At 55.8% G+C, this 18,163-nt stretch overlaps 1 protein-coding gene across 3 annotated transcripts in view; it reads right to left on the bottom strand.

Moving 5' to 3' along the window:
* Positions 1-18,163, bottom strand: part of CELF4 (CUGBP Elav-like family member 4) — a 320,202-nt gene that overhangs the window by 61,225 nt on the left and 240,814 nt on the right. For 2 of the 3 annotated variants that reach the window (XM_075533266.1, XM_075533262.1), the window contains exon 3: positions 12,524-12,602. In XM_075533266.1, the coding sequence (XP_075389381.1) occupies positions 12,524-12,602 (79 nt within the window). The remainder of the gene's footprint in view (positions 1-12,523; positions 12,603-18,163) is intronic. The other variant, XM_075533263.1, reaches the window with a different exon arrangement.

Below are 18,163 nucleotides of genomic sequence, written 5' to 3'. Positions count from 1 at the left end.
CTGGAGCCTGGTGCTTCTGGCCTCAGTAAGAACGTGTCTCTGCAGAGACCAGAGATGCGCACCCACTGCGAGACTTTAGGGATCAGAGGCAGCGTGGAGTTCTGAGCCGGGGTGGGGGTGAGGCAATGGAGAACAGCTGGGGCAAGCATTGCAGGGGGGCGGGGGTAGGGTGTTAGAGGGGTGTACCCTAGGAGGGCCTGAATGGTGGCTTCTTCCTAGTTGTAAGTGTCAGAGAGGGCAGGCCCAGGATGGGCAGAAAAGGGGTTTGATTTCTTTATGGGCTCTTGAATTGTGGTCTAGTTCTCATGCCTAGGGTAGAACTCATGCCTTCTGTACGAGAGAAAGATGGGACTTTCTACTCCCGCAAAGAGCTAATGTCTCAGAAAACCGCCAAGGCAGTTCTACACTGTGCGACAGAGTTTCTGGGAGTCGGCATCGACTCAATGACAGAGTGCTTTGTTTGCATGGGAGACGTGGCTTTGATTCCTGGCCAATGCGACTCAAGTCCGGCTACCATGCTTATACGTCATGGAGGCTTATGGATTGCTACACTGTGGAACCGGTCTCATCATCGGAACTTCCAGACTAACAGGGACCAGGAAGAAAGGACTGGTGATCTCCTACCACTCAGACACACAGACGGTGCTCATGTGTTGGGGTCAACTCTATAGCCCAAGGCTGCCTAGACTTACCCCTGTCCTCCCTGATCCCCACTCCTCCTCCTATGGTCCTTCTCTGTAGGGGAGCAGTCTTGCCGGGGTTCCAGCACCCCCCAAACACCAACCTCCCCTGGACTCCTACCACCTTCGGCCAATCTTCCCGTCCTTAGCCTGGCAGCCCATGGCTCCCGGTTCTTTGTCTCATTTTCTCCTTGAATCCCTCTCCCAAGCCAACTTGCTTCTTCATTTTCCGGTGTGCCACCAGGCCTGCGTACCCTTGTCTGGCCAGGACCCCCACAGTGTGCAATCCCCTCCAACACCAACAAGTTCCCTGCCTGGGTCCTCTCTGGCTGCCTGGCTGGCTCCACAGATTTCTCCCTGCTCTCTCTGTGATGCCTGGGCCTGCGCTGCCCCCCGCAGCTCCTGGGATGCGCAATGCTGCAAACTGATCTTCCTGAGAAGACTGGGAGGTTCTCTGTAGCTCAGAGCTCAGCCTAGGCTTGAAGGGGCTTCCCAGAGCCCCATGCCCCGGTCTTTCACAGCCTGCCCGCTCTCCAGAGGCAGGCAGGTACAGCCTAGAACCGCCGCATTTGGACTTTTACATCCAAATCTCCCTGGACATAGGGGCCGGCGACTTGGTGTTAGAGTGTGGTGCCCATAGTGTTGAGATGAGGCGCTCTTGTCCCTCACCTGGCTCCAAAAGAAAGCCTGTGTGGGTCTCCATGAAGCCTCATTGCCAGGCTCCAGACAGATGCATGCGAACTTTCTCCCCTGCACTTTCCACACTCAGGTGGGCCACAGATAGGCCTCATCCTGCCGTTGACTTGGCTCCCACCTGGAAAATCCTGCTGCTGACAGGGGTGAGGGGTAGGAGGATCTGAGAGCCAAGTCCGAAGGCATGGCCCAGTCTCATCTTTTGGGGATCTTGTGGTTGGCACTGAGGCCAGGAGAACTTCCTCTGGAAGTTGGCACCAAGCAAAACCCACAAGAAAGAAGACAGCATGGTTGGGTGATGTGCCCCAGGTGGGGCTGGAGGCTGAATCCTGCCTGGGTAGTCTTCCCTCCAGAAAGGGGGACACTGCCTGCCTGGCCTTGCAGGGCCGCTAGAGACCTTACAAGTTGGAGGCTCTGGAAGACGAATGGGAGGGTCCAGGCCTGGCTGGCTACATCATCTTCCTCGCCGAGCCCTGTGCTATGGCTATGAGCCGTAGCAGTTACAGTGCCCAGGCTGTTTCCGATCAGGAAGACAGGCCGGAGCATAAACAGAGAGGCAAGACGCGGGTGTGGGCCTGGCCGACTTGCTCGGAAGGATGGAAGGGATACACTCACCCAGACGCAGACGCTGTGTGCATGAGTGCATGTGTGCCTGCATGGGCACACAGAGAAGTGGTGTGCTCACCAGGCCACACGTTCCATGTCGTCCTATTCCAGAACACGGATCCCCCCTCTCCAGCCAAACCACCGCCTCAACATGATTTTTTTAAACCCCAGGGTGCCACACATTTGAATGGCTTGCCTCTATTTTCACGTCTTTGCCTGTAATAGCCCAGATCCTTCCTCTCATAAATGTCTCATCCCCACCATTGCTACATCCAGGAAACCTTCCTTGGCTGGCCCTGCCCTGGAAATTCACAGGCATCTGAGAGCTCAGAAGGAGCCCTGGTAGCTTATGGGGCTACCCATTAAACTGCTAAAGACAAAGTCAGTGCTTCGAACCCACCTGCTTTCCCACCGGGGAAAGAGGAACCTGCCTACTCCCATAAAGATGTAGTCTTGGAAGCCCCAAAGGGTCTGTTCTGCCTTCAGGGTCGCTCTGAGTGGGAAGCAACTCAATGGGGTGGGACACAGCTCTGACAAGGGGCCCTGGAGGTCAAGCCTGTTAGCTCAAAAGGTCAGCAGTCCAAACCCACCAGGCGTTCCACCACAGATGGGAGATGTGACACTGTGCTTCCAAATTACTCAGAGTACATGTTGGGAACTCCAAGGGGGCTGGTTCTATTCTGCCTTACTGGGTTGCTGTGGGCTGGAAACAACTCACCAGCAAGGGGATGCAGCTCTGGCCTTGGCTCACTGCCATTGAGTCGATTCTGAGCCCTGGCGGTGTAGTGGTTCTGCTTTGGACTGCTAACTGCAAGACCTGCAGTTTGCAACTACCAGTTGCCCCATGTGAGAAAGATGAGGCTTTGTAATCCCATCAAGAGGTAAAGGGTTACAGTCTCAGAAACCGACGGGGGGGGGGCCTGGGGGGGGCAGGTCGACTCTTTCCTGCTGTACGCCATGAGTCAGCTGAATGGCCAGTGTGCAGTTCAGGGAAGAATGGAAGGGAAAGATCATGGAATTGTTCGCGAAACTTTTGGTCCCCCTTGTGTCTGCACTCTGTTTATCACACCTGGTCAGGGGCCCTTAGTTGGTTCACCTGGTCTCTTTTCCCGCCGACTGGGCTCAAGTGATGACGTAAGTCCCACGAGAGCTATCAGTTGCGAAAGTCCACAGTTCACCCAAGTGCTCCACTTCTGACAGCTTGGGCAGGTCGCTGTCCCCTCCGATGTAGAAGGGTGACTACACCAGGGGGCGAGGAAGCAGGTAAGAGGGACCAGGAGCCAGATACTATCCCCAATGGTCTCTCTGGTCCTGCCCCCTCCCCCCATCTGGTCTACCATGCCTAGACTTAAGCCCCAAGCCCCCTTCAATCATGTCATTCCCTGACCCCAAGGCTTTAGGCAGCTTCCCTGTTGCCTAAAGGCCCCTTCTAGACAACAGGGTTGCCCTATTTTGTCCTCCCCCAAAAGCAGACCCCTAATTCTAGCCTCTGAGGGCTTTCGAACCTCTGTGTGCCCCACCCTTCCTTGTTCCCACCCTCCTCCTCTCCCAGGACCAAGCAGGTGTTTGTTAGTGTTCTGATTGCTCAGGGTTCACGCTGTTTCCAACCCTCAGGGGTCAGAAAGGCACACAGACCCCCCTCTTTTCCTCCTTGCATAGGGACCACCCTGACACTGGGACCACTCTCTCATCATGCCCCCTACCAAGGCAGCAGGCATCCTTTTCTTCAATGCCCCCACGCGCCTGGGACGTGACTCCTGGAGTGTAAGCAATGGGGTGGGACCATGTTCCCTCTCCGGGGCCATTCCCAGTCCTGTCATCAGTGCCTTCAGCCCGAGTGTGTGGTGCACGCACACGCACACACACACATCGCACACACACAGCGGCTTTAAATATCATCCACGAGCCCATTTGCAATGATTAATATCCCATTTCCCCTGAAACAATCCTTTGCTAAATTAGCCGGGGCCAGAGGGAATTTGGCTAGGAGCCTGAGTCTCAACTTAACTTTCCGAATGGATTTAAAAAAAAAAAAACCAAACCCACAAACAAAATGCAGATCAATCAACACCCCCTCCCCCAGCAGAAAAACCTAAAGTCCATTTAAGCTCAGCAGGTTTGCAGTTAATTATATTTTCGCACCTATGGCAGGAGCTGCAGTCCTATTTATAATGCCTGTCTGTCCCACTGGAGCCTCCCTCTGCCAGGCCCTCCCTAGGGACACTTTCCCAGCAGCCACAAGCCCTTCCATCCTTGCTGCCACAGCCCCCTTGGGAGCAGGCGTTTCGGTTCAGCTGTGTACACCGGAGGAGGCCTTCTGGATTGTTGGAAGTTCTTTTTAAAGGGGCTTTGGAAAGAGGAGGCAAGAAAGAGTCTTTTAGGTTTGAAGCCGGAAGGAACAGGGACTATTTAAAGTATCACCTCACGACACCTCATCCCTTGGGCTAGCTGGAATGATCTGCTCATCCTGGACCATGACTGAGGAACCTAATAGATGGAAATGGGTTGGAGTGTGGTCAGATTACTGGTAGAACTACCTGATCATCAGGGAAGCAGAGTTCTGCGTGGGCAACTGGGGCCCTTTTCCCAGAGTGCCCCCTGAGCACTTGGCTTCTATGGGCTCACTTAAGTTTTAACTTGAGCTTCCCAAGCTGAGCACTGCAATGCTTGGTCTTAAACGCAACCTCGTTGCAACTGAGTGGATGCGGACTCTCAGGGGCCCCAGAGGACAGGGTAGAATTGCCCTTGTGGTTGTCTGAGGCTGTAACTGTTTATGACGGGGGAAGCTCCACCTTTCTTCAGAGGAGCGGCTGGTGGGTTGGAACTGCTGACCTTTCAGACTGCAGCCCAGCTCATAATCACTGTGCCACCACGGATCCTTAAAGAAGAGCCCCCAATGCTGGGATTCAGGTGCACGCCAGGTGGTGTTAAGGAAAGCATTACAATGCACAGGAAGTTCAGGTGAAAATAAGACAGGCCTGGTGGAAGAAACAGGCATTCCAAGGCGGGGAGAGGGGGGTCTACGGGACGCTGAGAGAGGCTGTTGAGCTGTTATTCTTGATAGTTTTTAAACAGGAGCTGACTTATCTCAGGGGGGTGGCTGCACAGCTCCTAGGGGCCTCTATTTCCTCACTCTAGGGCCCTCCTTCCTGCTCCAGGACCACCACCACCACCACCACCCCCCGCAAGAATCCCACTGTGGGAAGGGTTGCGGACCTTCTGGGAAGGGGAATGTGGGAGAGTGGTGACCTCACAGTCCCTCTGAAGGGGATGTGTGGCACAAGGAGGGGGCTTGCTCCCCAAACGTACACATGGTGTGCATGTGCACTCATGGCACTAAGCTGCTGCTGTATGGCGACCCACCCATGCTGGGGTGGAACTGTGCTCTAGGAGCTTCGCCAGCTGCGTGTGCAGTGCCCACCTTCCAGGGTCTTCTGTGGACCCGTGGAATGAACAGGGGCAGGGCGAGGATGCAGACCCTCTAAGGCACAGAGCCCTTTAGATTCAGTCCCTGGGCACCTCATGGCAGGATCTCGAGGGGCTGGGCTGGGCTCATCTGCTCACCCTGCACTCTCCCAGGATGGGCTGGACCCCAGGGCAGGTGGACTGATGCTCCACAGGGAAGGGATGAGGTGACGGTGATAGGGCTCTTACTGTGGGACCTGACTGCTGGACCCTCGGTTTCACAGTGGCTGAGTCTATCCCTCAGCTCCAGGACAACACACAAGACCTCCACAGTCCAGTAGCCTCCTGCCTGCATCTCAGGGGGCTGGCTGTGCAAGGACCTTTCTTCCTATTTGCACGTTTCCTGGCCCTTTAGTTTTGCATTTCTATGGACTACCCAGGCACCCCCCCCCCCAAACACCTGCTTTCTTTGTCCAGAACTCACTCCTTGTAAAGCAAGCTCCTGAGTGTGAAAGTGGAAACTTGCGTATTTTGCATGTTCAAAAAGTGGAACCAGCCTGTGTGTACATTTCAGGCAAACCCTCCAAAGCACTGGCCTAGTGCAAGGGACCAAGTCGCTGGAGAAGCCTGGAAGTGAGAAGCCGAGCATCAGAAGGTCACCTGTAGACCCCATGAGCCTGGGACCCACAGGGACCACTACAGCACCCGGAGCGTCCTCAATCCTCACCCCCCATATTCCCCCCGACCCCCACCCCACCCCCTGCCCCACTTGATCTCCCAACAACCCATTGAAGCTTTCCTTGCCAGCCAGTTGTCTGTGTCTGTTTAGAAATAAAATAATGCTCGGAGGAGAGATGAGGAACTTAATAGGATTTAAAGAGCTGCAGGAACCGATGGGGCTACAGATGGCGGCGGGGGCCGGGAGGACGTGAGCAGCCGCCGTTTTATGGCGGGAAACATGGCCTCCGGGAGGGCCTCGGAGCCGCCTTGCACGCATCGCATCCAACCTCATTAGCTGGCCCAGCAGGGCGCCCCTGCCGCGTGTGTGCGCGGGCCACAGCGAGGGGGAGCCGGGCGCCCTGACGCCGCTGCCATGAATCGGACTGGGGGAGCCGCGCAGGGCTGCGCTGCGCTGCCCAGCGCAGTGACTGGCAAGCGCCTGCCTGCAGGACCAGCGGCTGCAGTCAGAATGAGTCACAGCCTTTGCACCTGCCCCCAACCTTGCTCCTGGCCTTTCCTCTTCCAGCCCAAGCAGCAGGGGCGAGGGATGAGGGGCCCACAGGGAGACGGGAAAGCTGGGAGTGGGTGGCGCTGGTCCCTGGGGCCCGGGCTGAGGAAGTGGAGGAGGGAAGAGCGAGAGTCTGCAACCGGTATATCAATGCAGGTTTTTCTGGAAGGCCCAGCAGCCTAGGGCAGGGCTGCAGAAAGGGGGGTCCTCTACCTACTCCCCCCTGGGGAGTGCCACTGCCCATCCCAGGCCCCTTCAAGGGAGGAGCCCCGGGGCCTCTCCCACCAAGGGAGCAGACCTGGGGTCTGCTTCCACCTGACATCCTGGGTGTGATTTTCATCTGTCCCCTAGGCCTCTTTCCAGCAGGGCCCACTTCTCAGTGCTAGGACCCCAGCTCCAGCTGGGCCTCACTAGTCATTGCACAGGTTGGCTGGTGACCAGCACTGTGGCCTCCCTGTGTGATCAACCTGGTGCTGTTTGGGAAAAGTGTGTGTGTGTGTGTGTGTGTGTGTGTGTGTTAGGGCAGGGTCCACCTGGCTTTACTTCTTACACAGGTGGCTGAAGAGAGACTCAGAAACTGTGTGAGACGGTGCTGAGGTGGGTAGAGGCAGATGGGGAGGTACACTGGGGTCCCTGCTCTTCCAAGCCATTCCACTTTCCCAGCTTTCTCTAGCCTACCTGGTCGCCCCCCCTGCCAGGTGGCCACCCATCTGTACCCCATCTCCTTCTGTTCTGCCCACTGACAAACCATAAAACCAAACCCATTGTCATCAAGTCCATGCTGACTCATAGCAACCCTACAGGACGGGGTAGAATTGCCCCAGGAGTCCCCAAGACTGTAACTCTTCAAGGGAGTAGATGGCCCTGTCTTTTTCCAGTGGAGCCGCTGGTGGTTTCAAACTGCTGACCCTGTAAGTCACAGCCCAATGTGTGAGTGTGAAATCCAGCACATGTAGCTGCGGGTGTTACTGTGAGCTCTGTGTGTGTGTATGTGTGTGTGTGCGCGTTTTCTCTCTCTCTCTCGTCTGCTTTTATTAGTTCACACTTCTAACGGGTGGATGGGAATGGTGGGAAGTGGGGTGGTTTCTGATGATGGGAGTCTGGGGCCTCCCTGGAGTTCGGGATAACAGCGCATGTCTGTGTGTGTGTGTGTGTGTGTGTGTGCGCAGGAAGAGCATGCTGCTAATGTCTGCTATATTGGACTCGGGTCCCAGCCACTTGTCCCTTCCTTAAAACCCCTGTCTGGCTGATGACCTGCTTGCACCCGGTGGGCAGGGAGGGCACCTGCCCCAGCCTAGGGGTTCCTGGGCACTCCACTACCTGACTCCCTGCAAGGAGCCCCAACAACCTGGCAGCAGGAGCCTGGCCAGTGGAAGGAACTGGTTCTGCCTTCTGGTTGCCTGTCTTAGACCTGTGAGGAGGGTGATGGGTCAGGGCTGCCGGGAAGCACAGTTGTGGGCAAGGGGCTGCAGCAGCCATGAGCCCATGTTGGGTGGGTGCTCATGGCCAGCCGGCTCTCTGGGATAGAGTGTGTTAAAATGAGTGCCTTGGGGGAGGCGCCCCTACCTTTGAGATGGTCAACAGGATGGTGGGTGCCTGCTACCTCTGTCCACTAGCCCTTGGTTAATGAATTGGTGTGCTGGTTTGCAGGTGACTCGGATCTGAATACAATTTGTTCCAGTGTGCTTGGGGTGGGCAAGCTCTACTGTACAGGGCTGGCCCCTCGTGAAGCCTTCTCACTCCTGATTTTCTTCCCGTGCCCGCCAGAACCCTGGCTCTTGGGGTTATTTTCCTTTGTGCCCAGGGACAGTCACTGTCGGGCCACCCTCTCTCTACGTGCCTTCAGTTCTGAATTGTGCACCCTGCGCAGATAGGTGCTACCCACCCTAACCCTTATGCCTACGGCTCTAATCCCACTGGAGAAGAGTGCTTATGTCACTGAGGTCACATCCGTAGGGTGTCTCTCAAACGGATCACACTTGAACTAGAGCAGAGTAGACTGGACCATAGGACTACAGACATGCGGGTGCAGGGGGTTTGGTGAGCAGCAGAGACCCCAATCTCTGGAGACCTAGCTGTGGACCAGTCTACACGCCCGACAACTCCCAGGGCAACTGGCAGAGCAGCGGAGAATTCCTGCTAGAGCAGAGAGAGAGCCTTTCCACTTGCTAGCTGTGTGGTCTTAAACAAGTTCCCTAACCTCTCTGTGCCTTGGTTTGTATATTACGTGGGGCTGGCAATGCCTCTGTTGTTTGTGGGTACCATTGAGTCGGTTGCCACAGTGACCCTAGGCACCACAGCGGGAAACACTGCACAGTCCTGTGCCATCCTTGCCATTGTTTCTATGCCCGTAGGCACGGTGTCAGTTCACCTAATTGAGGGCCACCTCTGGTGGTCGCATGGATCAAATCTATCTGAAGATGGTCCCCAGGAGCCCTGGCAGCATAGCGGTTCTGCCTTGGACGGCTCACCCAAAGGTCGGCAGTTTGAAACCACCAGCAAACCCACACAGGCAGTTCTACATCTACTCTGTCCCAGAGGGTTGCTTTGAGTCAGGATCAACTCGCTGGTAGTGAGTTTGACCAGTACTCTGGAGACAGTAGTTCCCTGGACTTTCTGGAGAGAGGTTTCATCCAACCCACAAAGGAATCCTCTCTCCTTGTGCTATTTGTGAACAATGCACTCAGAGGGTCCATGCCCCATATCCTTAGCATCTTTGGGGTCCCATTCACCTCAGGAGCAAAGCTCTGTAGCTGGGATGGGGAGAGGGGCAAGGGGAACTCCCTCTACTTAGGGGCCACTTCCTTTTCCCTGCCTCCTCCTTCCTTTTTCATCTGTGTCCCCAAGTCTTCCCAACTCCATCTCCTCTACCCACCTTCCTCAAGTCCTCCCTCCTTCTGCCCCCTCCCTACCCCCTCGCCCTCATCATACTCTGCACCCTCTAATTCCATTCCCATTCTCTCTCCCTGCTCCCCGTTTCTTTACTTTTTTTGGGGGGGATGATCGCCTCTCTTCTCTGTCCCCCTCTCTCTCGAAGGATTTAATGGATATTAAATTATTTTAAACCGACTTTCTTTCTTCTTTTTTTAATAGCTTGGCAATAGTGCTGACTTTGTATCCTCTCCCGGTTTAATATTGAATATGCAATTAATAGATAGATGTTTAGGTTTGGCTCCCTTTCCCGCCTTTCCACTGCAGGGAAAAGAAAAGAGCTGATTAATCTGGTTTGGGTCAGGTGTCAGCGGTGGGAGATAGATGGGAGAAAGCAGATGAGGTTAGCAACTTGAAATCAGGGAGCTACTGGATCAGAGGCAGGGGAAGGGAGAAAGGGGTTTGAGTTAGGGCACAGGCAGGGCTAGCTAGGTATTTCTGGAACTTTCTGCAGCTCTACTCTGGGATGAAGAAAACCAGTTGAACTCTGACCTTTCCGCTCCCACCATGGGGCATCTGCCTGCTCCCCTCAGAGGGCTCCATCCTTCCAGGCTCCCCCCGCTGGTTCTTCAGGGACGGGATCAGTTCTTCCTTCAAGGCTGGCTCTTAGGAGCCACCTTATGTGAGGCCTCTGCCAGCCTCTCTGGGACCAAGGTTGACACGTATTGCCTGGGGAGACCCACATGTAGCCAGAGCTGAGATGACTGGGGCCGGGGCTCAGCTCTGTGACCTCGCAATGCTTTGGGACTGGGATCCCCAAGCCACGTGTCAGCTCCTCCAAGCTCTGGAGCCCCTGAGTAGGAGGCCTGGGTGAGGCCGTGTGAGGACAGCCTCCTGTCGCTGCCAGGAGCTGGTGTCTGAGGACTCCGCACCACAGCTGGTTGCTTGTCTGCAGCCATTTTCGCCAAGAACCTGGAACTCTCAGCAGATGACCGGGGACAAACAAGGTGCTGTGGCCCACCAAGGAGACAGGCCAGCTTGTCAGTCATGCCTACACCCTGCACATAAGGATGTATGGAACCCTAAAAAGGGGGGTTGATCAGTGTTGACATTCTACCAGGCTCAAAATGAGACACCCAGAGGCAGAAGGGTGGGTGGGGGCATGGGGGGTGAGTTCACCACCTCCATGAAAGAAGAGTCAGGAGAGGAACAGCCTTTGGAACTGGGGTCCCTGCGTTGAGAACCTCTGAGATCTAGGAGCAAAAGAGAGAGCTATAGCACCAGAGGTGGCGAGAGATGGAGAGAAGTCCCTGAGATAAATGGTGGCATCCAGGGTGACAGAACCAGGAGACCTGTCAGAGCTGGGGCTTCCTCTGGGCAGGGGACTTCCTGGTGGAGGGCAACGCTTCTAGGTACTTTTCAGTGGAGTGAAAAATGCCAGCTCATGGATCGGGAGACCTGAGCATCTTCAGAACGAAGTTACTGTAACGTTTTCCTAAGCAGGGCAGCGGCTAGGCTGGCCAAGGGTAAGGTCGGCCTGTGGTCACGGCCAACAGGCTGTCCTGATTAAAAAACTACACCCTGAGTAGTTCCTGATCTTGAATTGTAACCTGTCTTCTAATAAGCCCATATCAACACGTATGGTTTGTAAGTTCTGTGTGACCATTGTAGTGGATTTAGTGAGCCTAAGAGAGAAATAGGGAGTATTGTGGGAGCAGCGGTGGATCACTCCATAAACCAGGTAAGCACTGGCTTACCTGTGCTTCCTTACTAACCTGTAGTGGCCGCTTTCATGTGCTTCTCACCCCATCCTGCATATGAGAGACTGCTCACTACAGACACCATGTGAAAGGCACGCTCGATTTCCTCACAACCGTGCGGGTGGCAGCAGGCTGGCATCCCTCCTTCCCCGCTGCCCTCTGGGGTGTCCTTCTTTCAGGCAGCTGTTCTGCCAATGGCCTGGCTTAGCCCTTGTAACGGAGTGGGCCCCTTGCTGGTGAAGAGGACAGAGACTTCCCTCAGGGCCCCTTAACCTGTAAGGAGGAGCCAGCCCCTGGGATGGGGGCAGTTGGTGGTCTGCAGAGTCCGAAGCCCTGTGTTGTGAAGGTGAGGGGCCATCCCTGAGAAAGGACAGGGCTGCCATCTCACCCTGGCCCCAGGTAGGCTGCTCAGACCAGAGACCTGCAAATGCCCCGCCCCCTGGGAGGGGGCCTGGTATGCTCTCTCCCACAGGGGTGGGGGCAGGGCTCTGCATCACCAGGGTGGCTGAGCTGCAGGAGGGCCCAGAAACCTGGCCTAGAAGCTTGGATTTTTGTCAGAGGGCCCTCTAGAGGAAGCTGGGTCCAGGCTTGGCCTGGGGGCTCAGGGAGCCCCTGGAAGCTGGGGGTGGGGTGAGTGGTCCAGTCAGAAGGCACCGGGCCAGGAGGATGTCCCCTGGGTACAGGGCTGCCCCTGATTTGACACTTGCTCTCCTCTTCCAGAGCCATGCCTTTGAGACAAGGCCATCCTCTCACAGGCTTCCCTGGCCCGCTCAGGTAGGTTTCACATGCTGGGAGCAGCATTGTGGGGTGAGCCTGGGTCTCCCTGTGCGTCTACCACACGGGCCTTGTCCCAAAGGCCAGCTTTGCCCCCTCACTCCTGTGAGCCATACTTCCCAAATTTGCCCCGTTCTGGCCTGACCCTCCCTCCCACTATGTGAAAGAAAGCACAGTTTGGTGCTCCTTGGTGACGATGCAGTGGTGGGGGGTAGAGGGGAGGCACCCTTGGGGGCAGCCGAAGACCCCAGAACATAACTGGCCCTTATTCAGTTACAGCAAGAAGCCCTCCCCATTCCCTTACCTTCATGCTGCCCCACCAATCTCAGAGATGGAAGCCTAAACCTGGTCCCCATGATCCTTCTCCACCTGCCAGGTGGCCTGAGGCAGCAGCAGGAGGAGGCAGGAGGGTGGGGACGCTGCCCCTCGGTGGGGTGGGGCGAGAGCAGGAGGAAGAGGAGGAGGAGGGGAGGGAAGGGGCGGGGCAGAGACAAGTGGGCCCTCACGTGAAGGGGGCTGGCGCAGGCAGCTACTACCTCCTCGGCTCTCGCTGTCCGCTGGCTTCACCTGGATGGGCCGGTTCATCTGCAACAGAGCAGAGGGCAGCGTTAGAGCTGGGCTGGGGGAGGGGAGGCAGGCACCCAGCACGCATAAGAACACAAGTGCAAGCGCAGGCCCCACCCACAGGCTCACTGAAGCCCAGTCCTCCCCTCTAATGTGTGGTACCCATGGCCCCATTATGCCAGAGACCCCGTAGCACCTCTTAGCACCTTCCAGGACCTCCTGCGGGCCGGTCATATCAGAATCCGGGGCTGGCGGAAAGGAGTTGTCCCTCTGGCTCTCCAATGTAGTGAGGGTCTCATTGCCCACAGCTGACCCAGGGCCCGACCCTGCTTCACTGGAGACAACCGCTCCAGGCCAAGGCTTGGGAGCAAGTCCCAGCTTGCAGACATGGCCCGTGGACCCCAGGAGGTGGCTGAGGCTCTGTGGCTTTCGACTGCAGCCAAGGATGTCACTTGTCATGGCGTGGAGCTGGGCACAACCACAGGCTCTTGGCAGGGCCTGACTCCAGGTGCTGTGGGCCACGGGCCCTGCAATTCCCCGTTCAGGCCACTAGGGGCCTCTGGATTGTGCATCAGGCCCTTCTTCCATCCCCGCCACACCAGGGTGGGCTCTCCAGCAGGAAGCTCCAAGACAATTCAAACAGTAAAGAACACAGGAATCATTCCAAGGGACTCACACTTCTGATCTTTACTGCCTGTCAGGCTTGTTCCTCACTGCTGATCTCATCCGAACTTCCCTCTCCAACACAAACCCTGAGACGTCAGCGTGGTTGGCACCCAAGCCCCCCATTTTATAGATGGAGAAGCCGAGGCACAGAGGAGTCCCTGAGCTTTCCAAGGCCAAATGGCGACAACCTGGGCCTCAGGGCTCCCAGGGTGGGCACTTTCAGCCTCCAGGTAGCTGGCCCCACCAATTCCCCACAGGTCAGGGCCAGGCCAGTCAGTGATGAATATCCCCAGGCCTCCTGGTTTGGGATTCAAAGTGAGTTGGGGCTATGTTGAGACAACTGGATGGTGCATGTCCATGACTCAGCAAGGTGAAGGTGACCCCAGGGAAGGGCAGAGCCACTGCCTCCAAGGACAGAGGCAGGAGGCAGACACGGCTGACAAGAAAAGAGATGCAGGTGGTGCAGACAGTGACACTGGGAGGCCAGCCCGTGGGGGGTGGGGGTGGAAGGGTGTCAAAAGGCACCGTCTGCCAGGGAGGCACACTTGGCATCCCTTACAGAGTGGAGAGAAAGGTGTTTTGACCCCAAGATCCCCCACCCAGGGGCAACTGTCCCTTCACAGAGACTCCGAAGATAGGGAGAAGAATGGAGGGGTGGGGGCACTGTGAAGTCCTGCTTCATTGAGCGGACCCTGGTTCTTCACAGACTACCTTTTATTCAGCCCCGAGGGAAAGGTCCAAAAAGCCTCTGGCCGTGGGACTAATGACAGAGGGGAACCAGGCCACCCTGGATTTCCTGTTCAGTGCAGACCCTTGTCTAGACTATCCCCGCGCCTGAAACAGTGCCCCCTCACTCCAGACAGGCTCAGGGCCCAGGGGTCTTCCAAATCTCCTGCCAGATTCTCCTGATCCAGACAGGCCCAGGGCAGCCCTGGACCTGACCCAACTCGGGCGATGGCCCTCTCTTGGGTGGCGCATGTCTGCCTTTCCCGGTGTGTCCAGGTGTGATTCCCATGACGCCGTGAGAAGTGGCAGGGCTGGGAGCCAGCCAGGCTGGGGAGGGAGGCACTGGGCAGGCGGAACAGAGGACAGCAGGTTTGCCTTTGCGGATCTGGACTCATTTGAACTCGGCTGTCTGAAAGAACGGCGCAAGGAAGCGTGTGCGGGGAGCATGTCCATTCTGACCAGGGGGGTGAGGCCCCTGTCAGGCTCCAGTTTCTCTGCCTGTGAGCGCCTGCCCTCCACCCTCCTCTTGACAGCATCCCATCCAGCTTTTGAGGCGGGTCCACGAGGAGAGGGCCTTCAGGGGCTTCTCCCTTGTCCATTAGGCACCTCGGAGAGACACAGTTGGGCTGCGAACTGACTTCCGAGGTAGGACACGGAGTACTCCACCCCTGGCCCCCAAAGAGCATCCTACACTCTTTAGGACACGAGCAGCTGCCATGGGCATTATATGGCTGGCTTGTCATCGCTTTCCCCCGCGTGATTAATGTGAATAGATTATTATCTTTATTTTCAGCCAAGAAAATGGAGTTTCAGAGGGTAAGAAACTAGCTCCCAATCACACAGGTGATAAATAGTCATGTCAAGGCTGCAACCCAGGCCTTGCGACACCTGCCTACATGTTCAGAGATGCTGAGAACCAAGAGGGATGGGGGGGTGGGGCTGGCGGCCAGGGTGGGATGAGGTGGGGGAATGGTCCCGGGAAGCCAGGGCAGGGCAGGAAGGGGCGTGTGGGGGAGGAAGCAGCAGGGTAGTGAGGGATTCAGTCTTAGTGTACAGTGAGGAGCAGGCCTAGCTGTGTGGCATAAACTGAGGGTCTAGTGTGGAAAGGAGGGAGGGAGCAGGGTCTCGAAGGTCTTGGAGATCTGGGGAGACCCCTCTTCCTTCCAGGGATGCTGGAGGAAAAGGCAAGGACCACCATCTCCAGTAACCCCAGTCTTCATGGCCTCTCTTTCTGCTTAGGCTTGATGTGCCCAGGGACTGGCAGGGGCTGGAAATAGAGCTCTTTCTGATGAGATGAGCCCCATTTTCCAGGTGGGGACATTAGAAGAAGGTAAATGAAGGTACCCTGAGCATGTGGTCTCAGGTGGTCAGCCATTGCCCATGTCCTTGCCTGCTAGTACTTGTGACTCACTTAGACTCGAGTGAGCCCCCCTCTGGCCATGCTGCCAGCCCCCAGCAGTATGCTTAGAGACCCCTGCACCATGGTGGGGGAGGGGCCGCTCCTCACACAGGAGCCTCTCCAACTGTACTGAGCATCCGGATGACTGAGATCTCGGGGTCTTCCCCGGCCACCCATGTACTCTCAGCCACCCACAGGGTACCCCAGCTGGCAGGGCAGAACTCAGTTAAATTGGTTCTCCAGACCCAGGGCTACTGGGCCATTGCTGATGTCCCACAGGCTCTCCGGTGGAAGCGGGCTGTCACTGAAGAGAAGCAGGGTCAGCCTGTCCTTTCTCCATTCTTTGCAGAAAGGGAGTGTTGAGTTGGGAGGCTATAAAAGCTGGAGCCGGTCTGCCCAGGCCTGTGCCTTAGTGGCAGTCACCCTCCCTGGTTAAAGCATTTCCCTTTCTGTTCAGGACTCTGGGCCCTGTCCAGCCTCACCAAGCTCTGGTTCTGCCTTGAGGACAGAGTGAAGCAGCCAGTCCTGGTCAGAGGAGACCATGGTGGGCCACGGAGAACAAGGAGGTCTGGAGGGCGAGTGCAGAGAGATTAGAGGAGGAGCCGGGGCGGAAAGAGGAGCCAAAAATAGTCGAGAAGGCCTAATTGTCAACACCTGGCCCTCCTTCTTGAAGCACCATGGTGGATCAGCGAGTTGGGTGCTGGGCTGCTAAACCCAAGGCTGCTGGTTCAAACCCATCAGCTGCTCTGAACTAGGAATATGAGGCTGTCTGTTCCCATAAATATTTATAGTCTCAGAAACCTGGAGGAGCAGGTCTACTTCAACTTGATGGCAGTGGCAGGATGGTGGAGACTCCCCGCCACTTCCTTCTTTTCTTTCGCTTTTTATCGAGCATCAGCTGAAGGTTTACGGAGCAGGTGGTGCGTTTACTTTCAACAGTGCATCCACATTTTGTTTCCACCGCCCCACTGCACACCGCTCTACATACCAGTGTTCATTGCACCTCCTCACTGGGTCCTGTGGCCATTCCTCCTTTCTTGACCCTTGGTGCCTAATCCTTCTGTAAATGCTGCCCTTTGGATCTTAAATGGTTGATTATTCTTTTTCGTTTTCCCCCTTGACACTTAAAAATTTATTTTAAAGACAAGCTTATTTATTACTTAAAAGACAGTATTATATGAAACTCAATGAGAATATACATCCTATCAAGAATTATTATTGACAAACATTATCCTATCGAAAAACCCAAAGCCAAGTAGATATTATTCAGGTAGAAAATATGTGGGTTTTTTTAAATAGTTGATTATTCTAACGTGGAGGTGAGTTCAGTTCCAGGCCTGATGTGGAATGGCCACTGTCTGTGTCTCTGTCTGACCAGTAATCTCTTTTATCATCGCTTTTATGATCTTTGGATTCTGCTCCACATTTTCCTCCCACTCACTCAGGACCTTCTAATGCGATCCTTTCTAGAGCAGGAGGGGTGGCAGCTGGGCCCCATCACCATAGTGTGGAGCCTGCGGTCCATCTGTCCATTGGACTCACTGTTCCCATGTGCCTGCTGTGTTTTGTCAATCTTTCCTCTGTATGGGGAGAGACTGGTAGTGGCACCTGAGATTTTAAGGTTGCGGTCCCTACTCACCAAATTTGGATGTAGACCTTGCTTTGTGAACTAGGTTATGCCATTGGCCCTCGGTGCCCTCGACACTCTGGGTGGGCGCTCTTCCTGTAATTGTGTCCCCTTGGACATGACTGTTGCCACAGGGGGTCCTCTGCTGCTTGGACTACAGGGTGCTCTTCGTAAGTGGCTACTGGGTGTTCAAAAAACTAGAGCCCACTTCATGGTCCCTCCTCTTTCCTCTGTCCCTTGTGCCTCTCTGCCAGTTGGGGGCCACTTGACTTGTGTCTCTGGGAACCTGGGCTGAGATGTGGGTGCCCACCTTGCTGTGTTTCATCAGCATCTTATGGAGGACCTGTGGCCTCCAGTTGCCCAGGTCCAAGCTGCCTGTCACCTAGGAGGGATCTTGTGGAGTCAGGGCTCTCTGCCTGGGTTGGGGACAGCTGCCTGGAGACATCACTCACACTATGGGCTGTGTTGTTGCTTTGAGTGGGCGGAATGATGGGGGTGGGGGTGGGTGTGAGGATGAGTCCCCGCCCGGGACTTGGTAGTCCTGGGCTCCTTCTAGGCTAGCCTCTATGGCTGAGGACAGGCAGGCAGTATGGACGCCTTCCGCAGCAGCCCCTTTAGCTCAGGCTCAGCCTCCCCTCCCCCTCCCGCTGCCACTTTTTGCATCAACACATATCCATGCATTAAACAAGACATTCCATTAATTTCTTCATCATCATAACTTAAGCTGGGACATACCCTTTAAATATTCATTCAGCTATGAAAACTGGGCATTAAAATTTTAATAATGTCAAGCTCATTTGAACCAGTCTCCTTGGGGACGATTACGATACAATTAGAATAAATACTTGGATTGAGCCGGTTGGAGGCATCACCTGTCCAGCGTGGCTCCCCAGGGAGGAAGGAGAGGCCCGTGGCTGGTGGGCAGACAGACTGACAGGCCAGGGAGGAAGGAGAGGCCCGTGGCTGGTGGGCAGACAGACTGACAGGCCAGCCGGTTCTCTCTGCATCTTCCTCCCGCTCCCCTGCTCCACGCTGGCAATCCCCTCTCCCACAGGCCTCGGCTCTGGGGCCATGCTGTAGCGGCGCTGCCCCCTACCCAGCGGGCTGGCCGTGATTGGTCCTATCGGTTCCAGTTGCTCCTCTCTTACCGGCCTGAGCGGAGGT

The sequence above is a fragment of the Tenrec ecaudatus genome, chromosome 15 (genome assembly GCF_050624435.1).
Source record: "Tenrec ecaudatus isolate mTenEca1 chromosome 15, mTenEca1.hap1, whole genome shotgun sequence".
Lineage (NCBI taxonomy): Eukaryota > Metazoa > Chordata > Mammalia > Afrosoricida > Tenrecidae > Tenrec > Tenrec ecaudatus.
This window is presented reverse-complemented; position numbering and strand designations above follow the sequence as displayed.